The sequence below is a fragment of the Solea solea genome, chromosome 10 (assembly GCF_958295425.1).
Source record: "Solea solea chromosome 10, fSolSol10.1, whole genome shotgun sequence".
In the NCBI taxonomy this organism is placed as follows: domain Eukaryota; kingdom Metazoa; phylum Chordata; class Actinopteri; order Pleuronectiformes; family Soleidae; genus Solea; species Solea solea.
The window spans coordinates 4,225,253-4,240,355 of NC_081143.1; the positions used below are offsets into that span (position 1 = coordinate 4,225,253).

At 42.6% G+C, this 15,103-nt stretch overlaps 1 protein-coding gene across 10 annotated transcripts in view; it reads right to left on the bottom strand.

Annotated features, from left to right (window-relative positions):
- lrba (LPS responsive beige-like anchor protein) overlaps positions 1-15,103 on the bottom strand; it is a 165,948-nt gene that overhangs the window by 116,917 nt on the left and 33,928 nt on the right. For 9 of the 10 annotated variants that reach the window (XM_058641128.1, XM_058641130.1, XM_058641135.1 and 6 more), the window contains exons 18-26: positions 14,493-14,601; positions 14,088-14,169; positions 12,180-12,303; positions 11,867-12,059; positions 4,279-5,685; positions 3,245-3,483; positions 2,839-2,992; positions 2,141-2,321; positions 289-422 (exon numbers count right to left, since the gene is read on the bottom strand). In XM_058641128.1, the coding sequence (XP_058497111.1) occupies positions 289-422; positions 2,141-2,321; positions 2,839-2,992; positions 3,245-3,483; positions 4,279-5,685; positions 11,867-12,059; positions 12,180-12,303; positions 14,088-14,169; positions 14,493-14,601 (2,623 nt within the window). The remainder of the gene's footprint in view (positions 1-288; positions 423-2,140; positions 2,322-2,838; positions 2,993-3,244; positions 3,484-4,278; positions 5,686-11,866; positions 12,060-12,179; positions 12,304-14,087; positions 14,170-14,492; positions 14,602-15,103) is intronic. The other variant, XM_058641137.1, reaches the window with a different exon arrangement.

Here is a 15,103-nt window from a genome sequence, read left to right on the forward strand (position 1 = left end):
CACTGTATCAAATCAAAAGGGCCAATGACAAATAACTGCTCTAGTGTAACAAATAGCGGCCACTGTGGTAATATAATAAGTTATGAGTTAATGCAATAGTACTTGGTGGTTGTTGGAGAGCAGTCCAAAGGACAAGGCTCCTCCTGCTTTACGATTGAAAAAAACTCTGATCATTAAGAGAGTGAGAGCAGATTACTGAGATTTACAGTGGTTTTTTTTGCATTTTGAGGAAAGCGCTGCAGTTGTACATATAAGTAATGAAGTGATGACATAATCTGGATTACTTGCCTGCGCAGACACAGACTTGGACGCTCCAATCGCAGCGCTGGGCGTGGCTGCGTAGTTGCGTGCTGTGCATTCCGTGCCGTGCTTACATAGGGCTTGCTGACACTCCAGACAGTTTCTCACTGCCATTGCACACACTGGAAAAGGGACAGCAGAGCAGACATTCAGGCACAATACACATAAAGTAAGTCCCTTTTAGAGGAATATCCAAACGGATTATAGAAAACCCCGCTCATAAACTGAGAGACCACGAAGGGAGAAGCTGAGAGAGATAAAGCTGAAAAAGTGGGGCCACAACAAGGTCAGTGCTCTGGCCAACTCTGGCAGCATCATTCACTCTTCTCTGCTCCACCTCTCCTCCCAAGGTCATAGTGCAAGGGTGTGCTCTTGAATCACATCCACTGTGCAGCTCCTATAACAAATGACACTGTTACAGTGTGCACATGCTGAGTAGGCAGCAAGATACGTCCTTCACAGCAGAAAAAAATATCTTGTGTTACGACAAAGTATTGGTGGGTTCAAAACTAGCACACTTACCATTTGTAATCTAATGGAGTGCTCTGCTGCTGGAGCCCCTCCCACCCCCTACTGTTCTATACTTGACAACTGACAAATGTTAACTCTGAGCCATTTAGATTACGAAGAAGGGAATTATTCTGCCTGGAAATGGGCTCACTTTTTCCATTAGGACTACTCTTTCATACAGCCATTTATAAAAAAAAAACAGAGGGAGGGGTGGAGACGCTAAAACCTTGTTACAGTCTCCCAAAATCAGATTAGGTGCCAGCAATGGGGAGCGCATACCTCATCAAATATTCATTTCATAACGACTGCTTTCTAAAGCAGGACCTGTAGGACGATGGCATCGCTTTCCTGCAAAAGCCTAGAGCACCGTAGGTAACGGGATAATAGTCTGAGAACAGAAGAAAAGCTCTTTGTATAACATGCTTCCACTCTGACGGCCTGTTTGTATGTAACCTTCACTGTAATGAGAATCTAAACGCAACACCATATACCTGAATATGCACCACGACGTAGAAGGAACAAAGAATCAAGAAATTATTTAAATCAGTGTAAAGGTGAAGCATTCATTTGTTCAAGGTCAGGGTTAACATTTTGGTCAGAATGGAAGTCAATGAGGACAGCTGTGTGTGTGTGTGTGTTTGTACTGTGTTTATATGTATTTGTCGAAAAGATTCACCATAGAAAATTTACAATGCAAGAATTTCATTATCTTTTATTCAGCCAGCACGTGTTGGCTTTTGATGCCGTCAGAGGAAACTTTAATAGCCCGGAACAGAAGGCAGAGAAAAGGCCCCAGGCTACGACGCAGTACAGTACAGCCAAGGCCATTATGGAGAACTCACTACATCATGATAGCAGCCATTTTAGAGTGCTGCCATGTAGTGGGGTTATAATAACAAGATAAGAGAGTGCTGATACTAGCAGAGTGAAAGAGGAGAGCAGATGAAGACGGCGAAAGGAAGACGAAAGCAGAGAAGAAAGAGAGAATACAGAAGGGAGGGTCAAAAAGGCCACAGGGAGCCATGACTGGTGCTAATACACGAGGCTACCGCCAACTGATATGAGGTGGATCGATGAAGAGGGGAGGACAGAGGGCTTAGTAAAATGAGGCGATAAAAGGAAAAAGATGAGTGGAAACGGCTGAAAACCCAGCAAGTTTGAAGTCAAACAAAGAGAAATGATGCACGAGATAAAAGGCTAATTAAAAATGTAAGAAATAAGGAGAGGCCAAATAAAACAAGAGCCATTAGAAGTCATATCACACACTTCTCTTTTAAGAAACAAATCATCTTGTTCTAAAAGCTTGATATTCCTGGAAAAAAGTGCTCACCAAGACGCAGGCACTGTCGGAGGATGCCTCCCGACGACATGTTTTTCTCTGCCTCGATCTCTGTGAAGTTGAGGGAGCTTGCAAAGATGAGAACATCCACCAGGTTGATGAGGCGCTGTAAGAAGGTGACTGAAGCCTCCACTGTCAGACCCTGGGATGGCTCAATGTTCTCCAGTTCATGCTGGGAAACGAATGAATAAGTGAAAAGGTAAAGTTATAAAGTATAACATCAGTGAGTGGTCAGTGAGACGATTTCAGACGATTTTTAAAAATAAATAAATAAATAAAAGTCAACAAAGGTCATACTTTAATTTTACAGTTGGTGAAAAGAACACAGTAAACTGATCAGGTCAATGGCAAAAGCAAAGATTCATGTAGGAGAGGCACAGTCGGTGAGGTCAGACGAGACAAAAACAAACTAACAATGTTAGGCTGCACCTAACAGTAGTCTAATGCGATTGAGAAAGGTCAATGTGGATGGATAACTTCCTGTGACTGGAGCGATCAGCTAAATCATTACACAGCAACAGAGAAAGAAGTCAGGTAGCACAAACTTCTACCAACGCCACACGGTTGTCTTAAAATCTGTTTAGTCCGTGCACCATACGCTACATCCCCAGTGTATATAAAATGCCTTTTTGTTTCGTTTTTTGAGCCATGCTGCTCACAGACACAAACACACAGGTTGGAGGACTCACAGAGGAGGAGGTGGCCGCAGACAGCAGAGGCAAAATGCCTCCACAAGCCATGATGAGGTTGTCCACCACCTGAGAGATGAGGTGTATGCTGTTGTGGACAAACACGACGTTCTCGCTGCTGTTCACAAAGTCCAGAATTGTCTTTGTGGAGTGACTGAGAGAAAGCGGGAGGAAAAAGATGGCTTTGTTAATGACACACAAAGTAGAATGGAACATATTTGAAATAGAAGCCTACAGATAAAACTGTGCTCTTATTCGCTGTAATAACAACAACAACCACTACTACTAACCCACAATCTCTACCTGTAAACAAACATTTTATATGTATTTGTCTAACGGCATCAACAGAGATACACTGATACATTTAACCCATTATCTCATTGTCTGCAGATGAGCGTTTCCTCACCTCCTCCACATCTGGACGTCTGTCTCGATAGAGAACAACAGGTCAGTGAGGAGGCGTTGATGCATGTGGGACCATCGGAACTCTGGGATACGAAACATGGTGGAGCGGGGAGCCGAGGTGCTGCCCTCTCTGGTCGGCTGACCTGAAGAACTTCCTGCTGCTGCTGCTGCTGCTGCTGCTGCTGCTGCTGCTGCTGCTGCTGCTGCTGCTGCTGCTGCTGACTGGCCTTGGCTCATTTCCTACAGAGAGGCACCAGCAAAACACCATTAACATAAGGTAGACCTGTGGGAAGGCAGTAGCAGGGTTTGGAACATTGGAACAACTGCAGTCCCATCATAGAAACATCATCCATCCATCCTCTACCGCTTTATCCTCCACATGAGGGTCGTGGGGGGGGGAGCTGTGCCAATATCAGCTGACATAGGGCGAAAGGCGGGGTACACACTGGACAGGTCGCCAGTCCATCACAGGGACACATATCGAGAGAAACAACCACCCACTCTCACACCTCACGCCAATTTAGAGTGTCCAATTTGAGAAACAGAATTAAAAAAACAAATGTAAAAGATTTTAAAAGAACAATTTTAAAAGGGAATCGGTGGTAATGACATATATAGTGTTAGTGGACCTGGTATAAGAGGCGTTAACCGGATTTGTTGACCGCTCACATTTACACAGGAACACACTGTGTCTCTTGGTAACGTAGTTGACCCAACACTTAAGATATAATGTGCAGATACGATGGTGGCTTTCAGGTGGAGAAAGGGAAAGCTTGTGAGTCGTCATCCCCTGGAATTTATGGGGACGTAACTGTGAGTCAAGGAAATTATTATTTAAATTTGTCCATGGCATTCTGAAGTATGATAATCTCAAAAGTGTGCAGAAACAGGCAAGTGGATTTGGTGGAGAAGTGTAGCTGCCTATATCTATGCTAAATGACATAGATAACAGAGAACCTTCACAGACAGAATAGCTGCTATACACAAAAAAAAACAATTCAATGAATTTTAAAGATCATAAACACTGATACATACTGTTGTCGGAGTGGTGCCCTTCAGTTCAAGTCTCTCGGTGTCTAAGGCCACATTAGACACATCCAGTCTGGCGATTTTAATCTCTTTGGTCTGACTGACAGAGTCTGGTTTCTTTTGAGTGTCAGAGCTGGAGACAGTGGTGGTGCTGCTTTCTGGAGCACTGGCCAAGGTTTCCTCTCCAGTGGTGCCACTGGTCTCCGAAGGCTGACGAGCTGAGGTCGAGTCTGTTCCCTCTGCAGCGTCTACAGATGGTAATGTGGTGTCTGTGGTGGGCTGCTGATCTGAAGTAACGGTTTCCTCGATGGTAGAAGACTGATCATCTTCAACTTTTTCTTTGGATGCTTCTGTCACATTTTGTTCAGATGTTTCTACTGGAGACGTTTGCTCCAACGTGGAGGCTTCACTCTCTCCGTCTTTTGTGATGTTCTCGTCTTTTTCTTCACTTGTTTTAAGCTCCTTTCCATCCTGATCGCTTTTATTACCTTCATCATCTGCGTGTTTCTCGACGTCCTCCTTTAATACTTGGCCTTCCTCTCCAGCAGCAGCAGACGTAAAAGAGGACTCCTCTTGGCTTCCGTCAACATCACTCGGGTGGATCTGGTCACTAACAGATGACATGTCCACCAGGTCTTCATTGTGGATGGAAGCTCCGCCCAGCACGCGATTCTCTTGACAGGCTTCGGTCTCGGGAGGCATTTGATCAGTCTCAACATCTGGTTTTGAAACCACTGCTGGTTCTGCATCTCCTTCATTTAAAGAGTCTTCTGTCATGGAGTTTGATGACTCACCTTTGTTGTGTTCACTCTCACGTTTCTCATCATCTGCTGGTGTTTGTGCATCACCACTTGCAGGTGGAGTACAGGAGTCTCCAACGACCTCCACTGCTTTTGTGTCCACTGTTTCAGACGAGTCAGTGGCAGATGTTTGCAGACCATCATCATCATCATCAGCGGAGGACACGGTCACAGCTTCCTGTTTATCCGTCTCTTGGCTCTGTGTTTCTGTATCTGCTTGTGTTGTGGTTACTTCTATCTCATGTCCATCGCCTGAGCCGTCTCTGGAAGACCCTTGACACAATTTCTTCTCATCGTCCTCAGACCTTGCCAGGATGTTGGACACAGTGATGGCTGCGTGTCCCCTTTGATCGACAGTCTCCAGTTGACTAGGGGTGACAATGGGACTGGACGCCGACTCAGGAGATGTCAGGGACAGTTCGTCCACTCGGAGCTCAATGACAGTGGAAGGGGCCGCCTCCTCTGCAGATGATCCATTAACACAATCCAAGGTCTCAGAGCTTTGGCTCACACCAGAGACGGTTCGGATCGCGTTGGGAGAGCCTGCAGAATCGTGTCGCTGGTACTGACTGAACATGCGAGACAGATTCTCCTTGTGCTGCTCGAAGGTCACCTGCAACCACACAAGATTACATGTTCAACTGTATGAAACATCATGACACCATATAAATATCACCATTTTGACTATCATTTCAAATGAAGACATTTTATTGAGCAACATATTTGCTAAGATTTGAGAAAACAGGTGTTGATGAAATCAATAGTCTGGCAGGTCAAGAAATGAGTAGTCAAAGAGGCTGTAAACTATATAAATCTATACTACTATGCACTTACAGTTTATAAGTTGATTTTTAGTTACAATATACTAATATGATTTAATACTAATGCATTTTTATAATATTTTGTATGGTTTATATGCCTTATATGGTCACTGCTGTAAAACGGCAATCTCCCAGTTCAGATTATAAGAAACAGAGGGCTCCTCCACCCTCCCCCCCCCTCCCTTTCCGAAGTGCATCAGTGAACTACGGTGACCTTCACTTCCAGAAAGGATGTCATTCTTCATTTGCGTAGTAAGAAAAGAAAAACAAGACAATGGCTGGTTTTTCTGTTTGGGCTGCTGTAGACAAACTGCAGCGTAAGATGGCGGCCTCTGTAAAGTTCATCTCTAAGGTTTGCGATGAAACCAAACTATTTTAATCTAGTATATGCAAGTTCTGCCAATATAATGTACGACCTGTTTGATATTTCAGCATATAACTTGAGGATTACACTTCTGTTACGACTTATACAAACAGTAGCTAAAGTTACACAAATATGATGCAAATCTTGCGCTAAACTGGTATTACCCATTACATTAACAACTCATTTGTGCAATAATCTACACAAAATCCCAGCTGGTGTTGTCATGTATTTTACCATAAACACTGATTCCACTTTAAAATAAAATGTAGGGAACCTAGATATTCTCCGGACGCCATTTAGTCGTGAGCTCATTACTATAAATAAAACCGCTGGGACAATTAGTGACTAACGGTGCAACATTTAAAACTTCTCCTCTCTCTTGTGTGCAGCTGCCCACGGCCTATTAACCGCTTTCAGTCTTCTTACCATCTGATATGGGTTGACTAGACTGCTCGTCTATAACAACAATGCTCTGCAGTGGCATTTGAGGAAGAGCCCATCCATGTAAGCAGTCATAGATTAGTAGTAGATACTATTAGTGCGTGTCTGCTCGCTGTGCTGAGTGCGTGTCCAGCATTGGCAAATCCTCCCACGCCTAATTTAAGACCCTGCATTAATCACGGGGCTCGGAGGACAGAAAGTCAAAGATGGGTTGGTGGTTAGAAGGAGTGAGGTGGGGGGGGGGGGAGAGGGGGGGTGACTAGACCCACTTTGCTGCTTTTTCACCAGAGGCTATTTGGACAGAAGGAGTGAAAGAAACAAAGACAATCAGAGAAGCCAGAGACCAAGAGGAAGAAATAAAAAAGATTGCAAAGGAGGATGAAGAAGAAAGTGAGTCATTGAGAGTGGAGGAAAGGAAAGGGAGAGAAATACGCTGATTATTTGTAATTAATTAGGCGTTATTGTTCTAAATTAGCCTGCTACACGGGTGCTCATTAATCTTCTGTAGTGGGAAGCAGTGATTGGTAATCCATAGCTTTTTTTTTTTTCTGAGGGTACAGCCTGTTCTAAATGCACCAGTAGTCTGTCTCGCATTCTCACTATCCCTCTTCCTCCCTCTTTCCCCAGTGATCACACAGCAAGACCTTCTACCCCCATTTGTTTTAGCTTAATTTGACATTTAGCCTTTTTAACAATTAAAAGGCAGCATTCAGAGTGCACTGCTATGGAAATTATGCAAGCGAGCGGTGCAGCGCATAACGTCATAGAGTCAGGATGCAGTCTGTACATTAAGATGATGTATGTTGGCCTTAAATGCGGCTCTGCAACAGATCCAGTTACCATTAGACAGAGGTAGAATACGTCTCTGTGGGTTTTTTTTGTTTTTTTTAAAGCATTTAGCCTTGCTACAATATATAGAAACTGCCTTGGGTGGCTTAGACATCAGTGCTGATCTAATCTAATTTCATTCTACTCTGTGACTCAGACTTGCTTCAGCAGGGTATGGAAAAATGTTATGGTAATGTACAAAAACACAGTGGGCTTTTCTAATGTGACAGGTAACATGGTATTAACTGGGCACAGCAAAGCCAGATCATACAAAAGATTTGAAATGCTTTAGGGGGGGGGGGGACATGGCATCATAAACAAAAATACATTGCAGTACGTCTCAGCTTGTTATATTTAAAACCTATTAAATGATGTTATAATTGTAATAAATAGTAATAAAAAACACTAAAACAAACTTCCATTGTCTGAGCCGATCCAGAAAAAGCAGAGAAGCCACACCACAACCTGTTAGGTGAGGTCAGGGTGGTGAAGCGGTGATCTTGGGGGACCCCACAGTAGGAGCATGGGAGTCCACATTTAGATCAATAGATAGCACGCAACCACAAAACAAAGGGGAAATGGGGAGGGCAGCATGGCTCTAATCCGATTAGCTAAATGCAATTCCTCTTCCAAAATCAATGTCATCTGTAACTGCTGTGCTGGCCATGCGGTTTTTGCTCCTGTTCCCTGTGTCTTCCCTTCTCACTCCTCGTTAAAACATTTTTCTTCCTAGTTTTCTCCTGCCGACCCAAGCTACTAATATGCATAAAGTACTGACTGTATTCTTCATGTCTAGCACAGCTATAACCCTAACCCTAGCCACAGCTATAGAAAGACAAGCTTGCACAAAGACTGTGTACACAAAACCAGTTTGAAGCCAAAGGAAGGGAAAAATCGTGCTTATTATAACACATTTCACTCAAAGACGATCAAAAGTGCAAATTGGCTCACAACTAACGGTAAAGATAACAGTGGATGCATGTCTCTTATCTAGCATCGACGTTTCTATGTGCTCACTTTCTCCTTTCTTTGTCCACCTGTCAATTAATCCATATGAAACTTCTCACCGTGAACAACAGTCTTGTGTGTGATATCTCAACAACAGTGAAAAGTAGTGTAATGTCAAACGATTCACCTAATGTAATGTTGGGCATTCCATTAAGAACTGAATGAAGCTGAGGCTTAATATAGTTGGGAAAGATCTGTAGGTTCATATGCATCTTTGTGGATAAACTTTTCTGACAGGTGTAATGAAGTTAGTCGACAGTGGGTGTGTGAAGGATGGAAGGATATTCACGCCTCAGTCTGTCTCTTTGGAAGATCTCCTTGTTCTCAAACTGATTTGTGTGCACGGACGGACGTGGGGCACCTTGGGTGGGTGTGAAGGTTGATAGTGGGAGGGCTGTCATGTCAGCGTGCCCACCTGCAGGAACATCTGTCTATTCAGAGAGATGCAAGTATGCAGATATGCCAAGCCTCTCATGAATGACAAAAGAGAGCCATCCCGCACATGAAGCACACAAATGCACTAAAAATGCAACAAAAACATTGGTTTAACTTCTGTTTTGCAAGTAGACGACACATTTTCTTATAAAAATGAATCTAAAATTAAAAGCTTATCCGCAGTTCTCAGTAAAATGTCTTCATTTGTATATCAGTAAACGATATACAATAGAGTCCTCATAGTACATCTGCAGGTTACACACAACAATGTACAATTGGTGCACATTCAATCACAAAACAATCAAAATCGCAATATAACTAAGCACAATCACCAAATGGAAAGACATATCCATCATATGATAAAGATAACATTTGTGAAAAATCCGTATTTAGAGGAAATTCTACAGTGCTGCCACAAAATAAGTAATAAGGTAAGTTTAGTTTAATTTGTTGACAAACTCAAAAAAATAACTCACTTTCTTCTTCTTGAAAATTAGGATAAAGTTGCAAAAATCATTAGTCATAACAATTATGACTCGTATTGCAAACGCAATATCTGTCAAAAATAACAACACTCTGATTTGTTTTCACCTCATGGTGCAGCGCTAACGTCAGCCTATAAGGGGTTTAACATACAGTAGTTAAGTAGATTCAACCTGAGCATTAAATGCTAGAAATGCTGGAAATGCAATAATGAAAAATGCAGCTTAAAGTCTTAAAATGAAAGTATGTAAAGTAAGTAATAATATTTTCAACACACTAATCTGTACGTGTGAAACATGTGTTCACTAATGGGCAAACGCACTCTTCACAAGCTAAACTGATAGTTTTACCACAGTTGACATGAGGCTAACTAAATCACAGTGTATGTAAGGATGATGTGTGTGTGTGTGTAGCTGTATTTGTGAATGCATATATGCACTCTTATCCAGAGGCTCCCAATGGGCTGGTTGTATTTATGAGGCCCTGTTTCTCTGATTGTTCTTGCACGGTTCCGATGAATATTCAATGGGATCGGAGGGAAGGGCTCACTGGAGCCCAAGAGAGACGGAAGGCGAAGAGAAAATGTGCCTGGCAACTCACATTCACACAAACACAGGCAAACGCGTGTACATGTATATATACACACACACACACACGCACACACGCACACACACACAGCCCTGCAGCAGTGGGAGGAGAGCGCAACAGTGACAAACAGCTTTGGTGCTACAAAGGTGGCAGGAAATCTATCAAACGGGACAATAAAATTGCAATTGAGTTTCTTTAGCTTTTTTTATAGCAGATGCATGTATCTTGGTGGCGAGTGGCCAACGCTGCTATCCGATTCACAGGCTGAGTTCCTTCACTTTGTTTGGTGTGTGTGTGTGTGTGAGACTATGTGTGCTACATATTACAAGTGCATGGGTTTATTCACCCACTGTGCACGTGGAGAATTCTGCTGGAAGGCGAGTGCTGGGTATTGTTACAAGAGCAGAGAAGAAACGGCATCAATCTTGTGCAATTATTGGAAAAAAAGGCAATTACAGGCTGCTGTGTGCAGAGAAGGATAAACACCTAATAAGATACATTGCTATGATGCAAAATGAAACTCAGACACGCTGCAGCTTTAACACACGGGTGAAACCTGCACAAGGTAATGATGTTATTTATAAACAGCCAAAATCTCTGAAGTGAATATTATTAAATATTAAATTTGCTGCCCACCAATGTAATACCATTTCTAAACAAATGAAGTTCAATTAGCGATAGTCAACATGGATTTCAAATATGAACAGCGATGAAATAACAGCACAGCGAAGTGTAGCACGCAAACCTCAACATCTGAATTTTTTTAAATTGCTACATCATTAAAATACTGCCCCTGACGGGCAGAACAGAACATTTCCTTTCACCTTTATACTGTACATAAACATTTTACTTCCCCCTACATCGGGAAGTTAGTTCATCAGAGTTCAGAGGAGAAGGGAGACGCTGAGAGTTCAGAGCATCCAGCATACAACACACACCATTGTGCTAACTGGCAGGCTCCATGTTGTTCCTCTCCCCTGCAGTCTGCCTGTGCCCCCTACTGGCCACTGACACTCACAGCACACTACGCCACAGTGAAGCGTCTCATATCACGAGCACTTCTTTAACTCAACCTTCAATCTGCCAGACTTAAAAACCCCCCAGACCACAATCTGACACCAACCTCAATTACTTCACTGCTTTGGAGTAGACGAGAGTAATATGATATCAACACTTAATTTCTAAAGCAGTATTTTGAATTCCACTTTTGGAAATAAGAAGTGCCAGAAGTTTATTTTTATCTGTGCAATGTGAAAGAAAGATACTCTCTGTATAAATAAAGAGTGGTGAGGCTGGTGGATTCATTCCCTTTGGTTTATACTGCAACTAGACTTTAAATTATAATCACGGTATAGCTTCCATAAGCTTAATCTGATGGGCACTGAGAGGCAAGGTTCAGTTACGATGCGAGTCCACGCTAGGAGACGATAACGCGCTCTAATTTCTTGTTTGATGAACTGCATTATGTCAGATGCAGAGTAAACACAAGGGTGACGACGCTGATGGCTTTGGCTGAACACTGCTGTCTGTTTGGCTGAAGAGGGTTACACTTACAGTCACACGGGGGAATTGTTTAGACTGACAAAAAGGCAGCGAGATTTCAGTGTGTGTGTGTGTGTGTGTGTGTGTGTGTGTGTGTGTGTGTGTGTGTGTGTGTGTGTGTGTGTGCGTGCGCACAAGTGCTGAAAAATGAAGAGGAGCCAAAGAGGAACACAGAAAACTGGAACAAAACAAATGAGGAGGGAGAAAAAGCTCCTCAGAGAAAGATAAACAAAGCTGCATCTAACCTCTGTGTGTGTGTGTGTGTGTATAATGAGCGCTCTGACCTTGGAATGGGTGATGGACAGGGTGTCCACCCAGACACGCCAGCCACCCCACTCATATTTGATGGCGTGGTAGAGCAGGATACGGAAGATGGCGTACACCATCTCCGTGATTTTCTGCTCCTCGCTGTTTCGCGGGGTGATGAAGCACAGAGAGAGCATCCACTCCTGCCACACTGAGCACTGCAGAAGGCTCCTGAAAGAAAGCATGCACGGCCATAAGAGAGCGGTGTCGCGTTGAACGTGAAACCCTCCAGGACATAAACACTGCCGTGCGAGTTGAGAGCGTGCGACGTGAAAGTGGCTGAATTCTCACCTGCGGTTCTCTCGGCTGTTATTGAACAGTTTGATCATGTCTGACAGAAAAAACCTGCGCACCTCCATGCTCTCGGGAGACGGGGGAGCGTTCTTCAGCAGAGCAGCTATTACCTTCAGAATATCTATAAATATTAACAGAAACAAAAGCCATTTCATTCAAGACACAAAAAATGTTATGGGAGTTGGAAAAACGAACATGACACTGGCTGAAAGCATCCTGATACTTCTGTATCTGTTAGAATCTTTATCTGCTTTGTCCATTTTGTAACATGATGAACGATAGGAAGCTGTGTTTTTAAGGGTTGCTGTAAAAAAGTTTGAATTTGGAAACAAAACCTGCACAAATCAACAACTAAATCAAACATTGGTCTCAACATGTGCAAATCATTGTGTCACAAACTATCTCAACTCCCGGCTGTGCACACCTGAAAATCTGCATCTGTGGTTAGAAAAACAGAGCAGAGGAGAATAAAAAGCGTGGAGGCCATTGATCTTTATTATAGTGTAATGGCTTTGGTATTGTTTCAAAACCAGAGAGCCAGAGTCACGGGCTCTTCTGGAACGTTTGGCTCGGGTTAAACCAAAGAGACTGACTGTTTAGATGAATTATCTAGACAATGTCAATGTCCATTTGTTTTGTGCAGAGAGACAGCCGGGCTTCGATTTCACTTGTCTCTTCAGACCTTGGCGCTAACCTATGCCCCCTTTGCCCCAGCAGACGCTTGTGTTGTTTCTACGCCTTAGTCACTCAAATTATGAGTCGCTGAACCTTTACCGCCAGAAAATTACCCCAGCATGTACCAGGAATGAGGACAGAGGGATGGCGTATTCCCTTCTCTTTTTTTTTTCCATTCGCTCTTGGTTCCTTTCACTTGAGTTAATTTGAGGGAAACTGTACTTCCTCGGTTTGTTTGATTGGCTCTGACATTACTAAAGACTGCAATCAGGGGGCCATTTTGGGAGTTTGTCGCAGATTAAATCAAGAGAATGCACAGCAAAGGAGAAACAGACCACTGCTCTCTGTTCCATAGAACGTGCTCACATGCACAAACCTATACAAGGTTCCAGTGATATATACCGCCTGTCCAGGACGGTTGGGTAGGAGACTTTTTAACACAATAAAGGCTGAAGATAATCAATGTGTGACTACAGCAGGACCTTGTCAGATTAAGGCTGGTTTGAAGTAAACCTTGGTTGTGATTATACCTAGTGCTTGAATTTCAAACTGATTAAAGCAGTTTTCCAACCGTGTGCCCTGAAGTGCGCGTTTCTGTGCACGGACGCACAAGTACAAAAGAGAGAGGGGTGTTTTCCTTTCTTTCTTTCTCTGAAATGAATACTTTAGATTTCACCTTATAAAAACATTTATGTGCTGACATGAAATTGGAGGGAAGTAATTTGCGGGATAGCAAAAATTGGTCTAGGCGAGGAGTTTTTCCTCCGCTTGTTATCCGGCACTTTCTGTTTGTCAACAGAAAAATATTCATATTGTTTGTGTGAGTATAAAGTAACACAATGTGATGAACGGTATACACGTATATAATAATACACTATTAAATGTTTGTTAGCTTTAATAAGTTGTATATATTCTTGATTAAATTAATTGAACACATCAAAGTACAGATCTCATAATTTAATGACCTATATTCTATATGTAGATTATTCCCAACAAACATGGGCTTCCAATAAAAGGAGCAGATGTGTGTATTTGTTACACAAAGCATTTGCACCGTATGAAAATACCCTCTGGCTGCAGAATTTACGTCTTTCATTTGTTTGACTGTATATAGAGATTGTACACTTCCATGGGAAATGTCCTCCTGTGCCGTATGGAGCAGTAGGTATGTAGAGGGTATGCGGCAGGAGTTGATTTAGGAGAGCAGCGTGGCGCAGAGGAGGCACTTACGTGGGTTGAGAATCTTCACTGTGGAGTCGGGGTCCGGATGCTGTTTATGGATCACTTGAGTGCAGATCTGCTCTGTGAGGATCTACCACGGGGACAGAGAGGGGATTCAAGTCATAAATATCTGCACCGGTCTGGGCAATAACAGAGAAACAAACTACTATGGAAACACATACGCTACGTATAACGTTTCACCATCACGTAGTATATAACTGAATAATTGTCAAATCAAGTTTCTGCAGATGATAGTTTGTGCAATTTATTGTTTCATATATTCAATTTTCACTTTAAGAAAAAAAAAAAAAAACACTGGTAAGGCACATGCAATGTAGTTGAGCTCAGACGTTGTGTGTAATTGTTTCAGTTTGCACAAAACAGGCCCGGAGCGTGAATGGAGGCAGTACTGACCTCAAAGAGCACATTGTAGGTTGTCATGGAGAACTGGCTCGAGTGCAGCATCAGGCGTTCAGTGAGCAGGGAGAAGAGGCCGTGACTCAGCATGACATCAGATTTCCTCCTGGTCAGGACCAGAGGAGGTCAAAGATGTGTCCGTTAATATCAATATCAGCCAGACAAGAGAGAAAGTAATGCAGCACTTCCTCTAAACTGGAACAGCACGCTGCATAGTGTGCAAAAACTAACCTATGACATTTTTGTTTTATTTCACAAACAGCATTAAATCATATTAAAAACAAAGTGTAAAAGTGTTACTGAAACAGACCTGCACACACTATAATTGGTGATGAACAGTAAAATATTCAAACAAACAACAATGACACAAATAAAATAAAAGAGGTTTAGTGAACTGTTAGAATTTTCTTGACAGTTTATTTTTGAGCACATGTTGACATTTAGCTGCATATTTAGAGATCACTGTGTGCTGATTTTATAGTTCTGAAACTAACAGTGAAAGTATCATTGGATTTTTAATGTGAATGGATGAAAAAAATGAAAATGTAGTAAAAGCAAAGAGCATTTTTGCATCTTCAGACACTTATCAATATGTTTAGCTATGTATC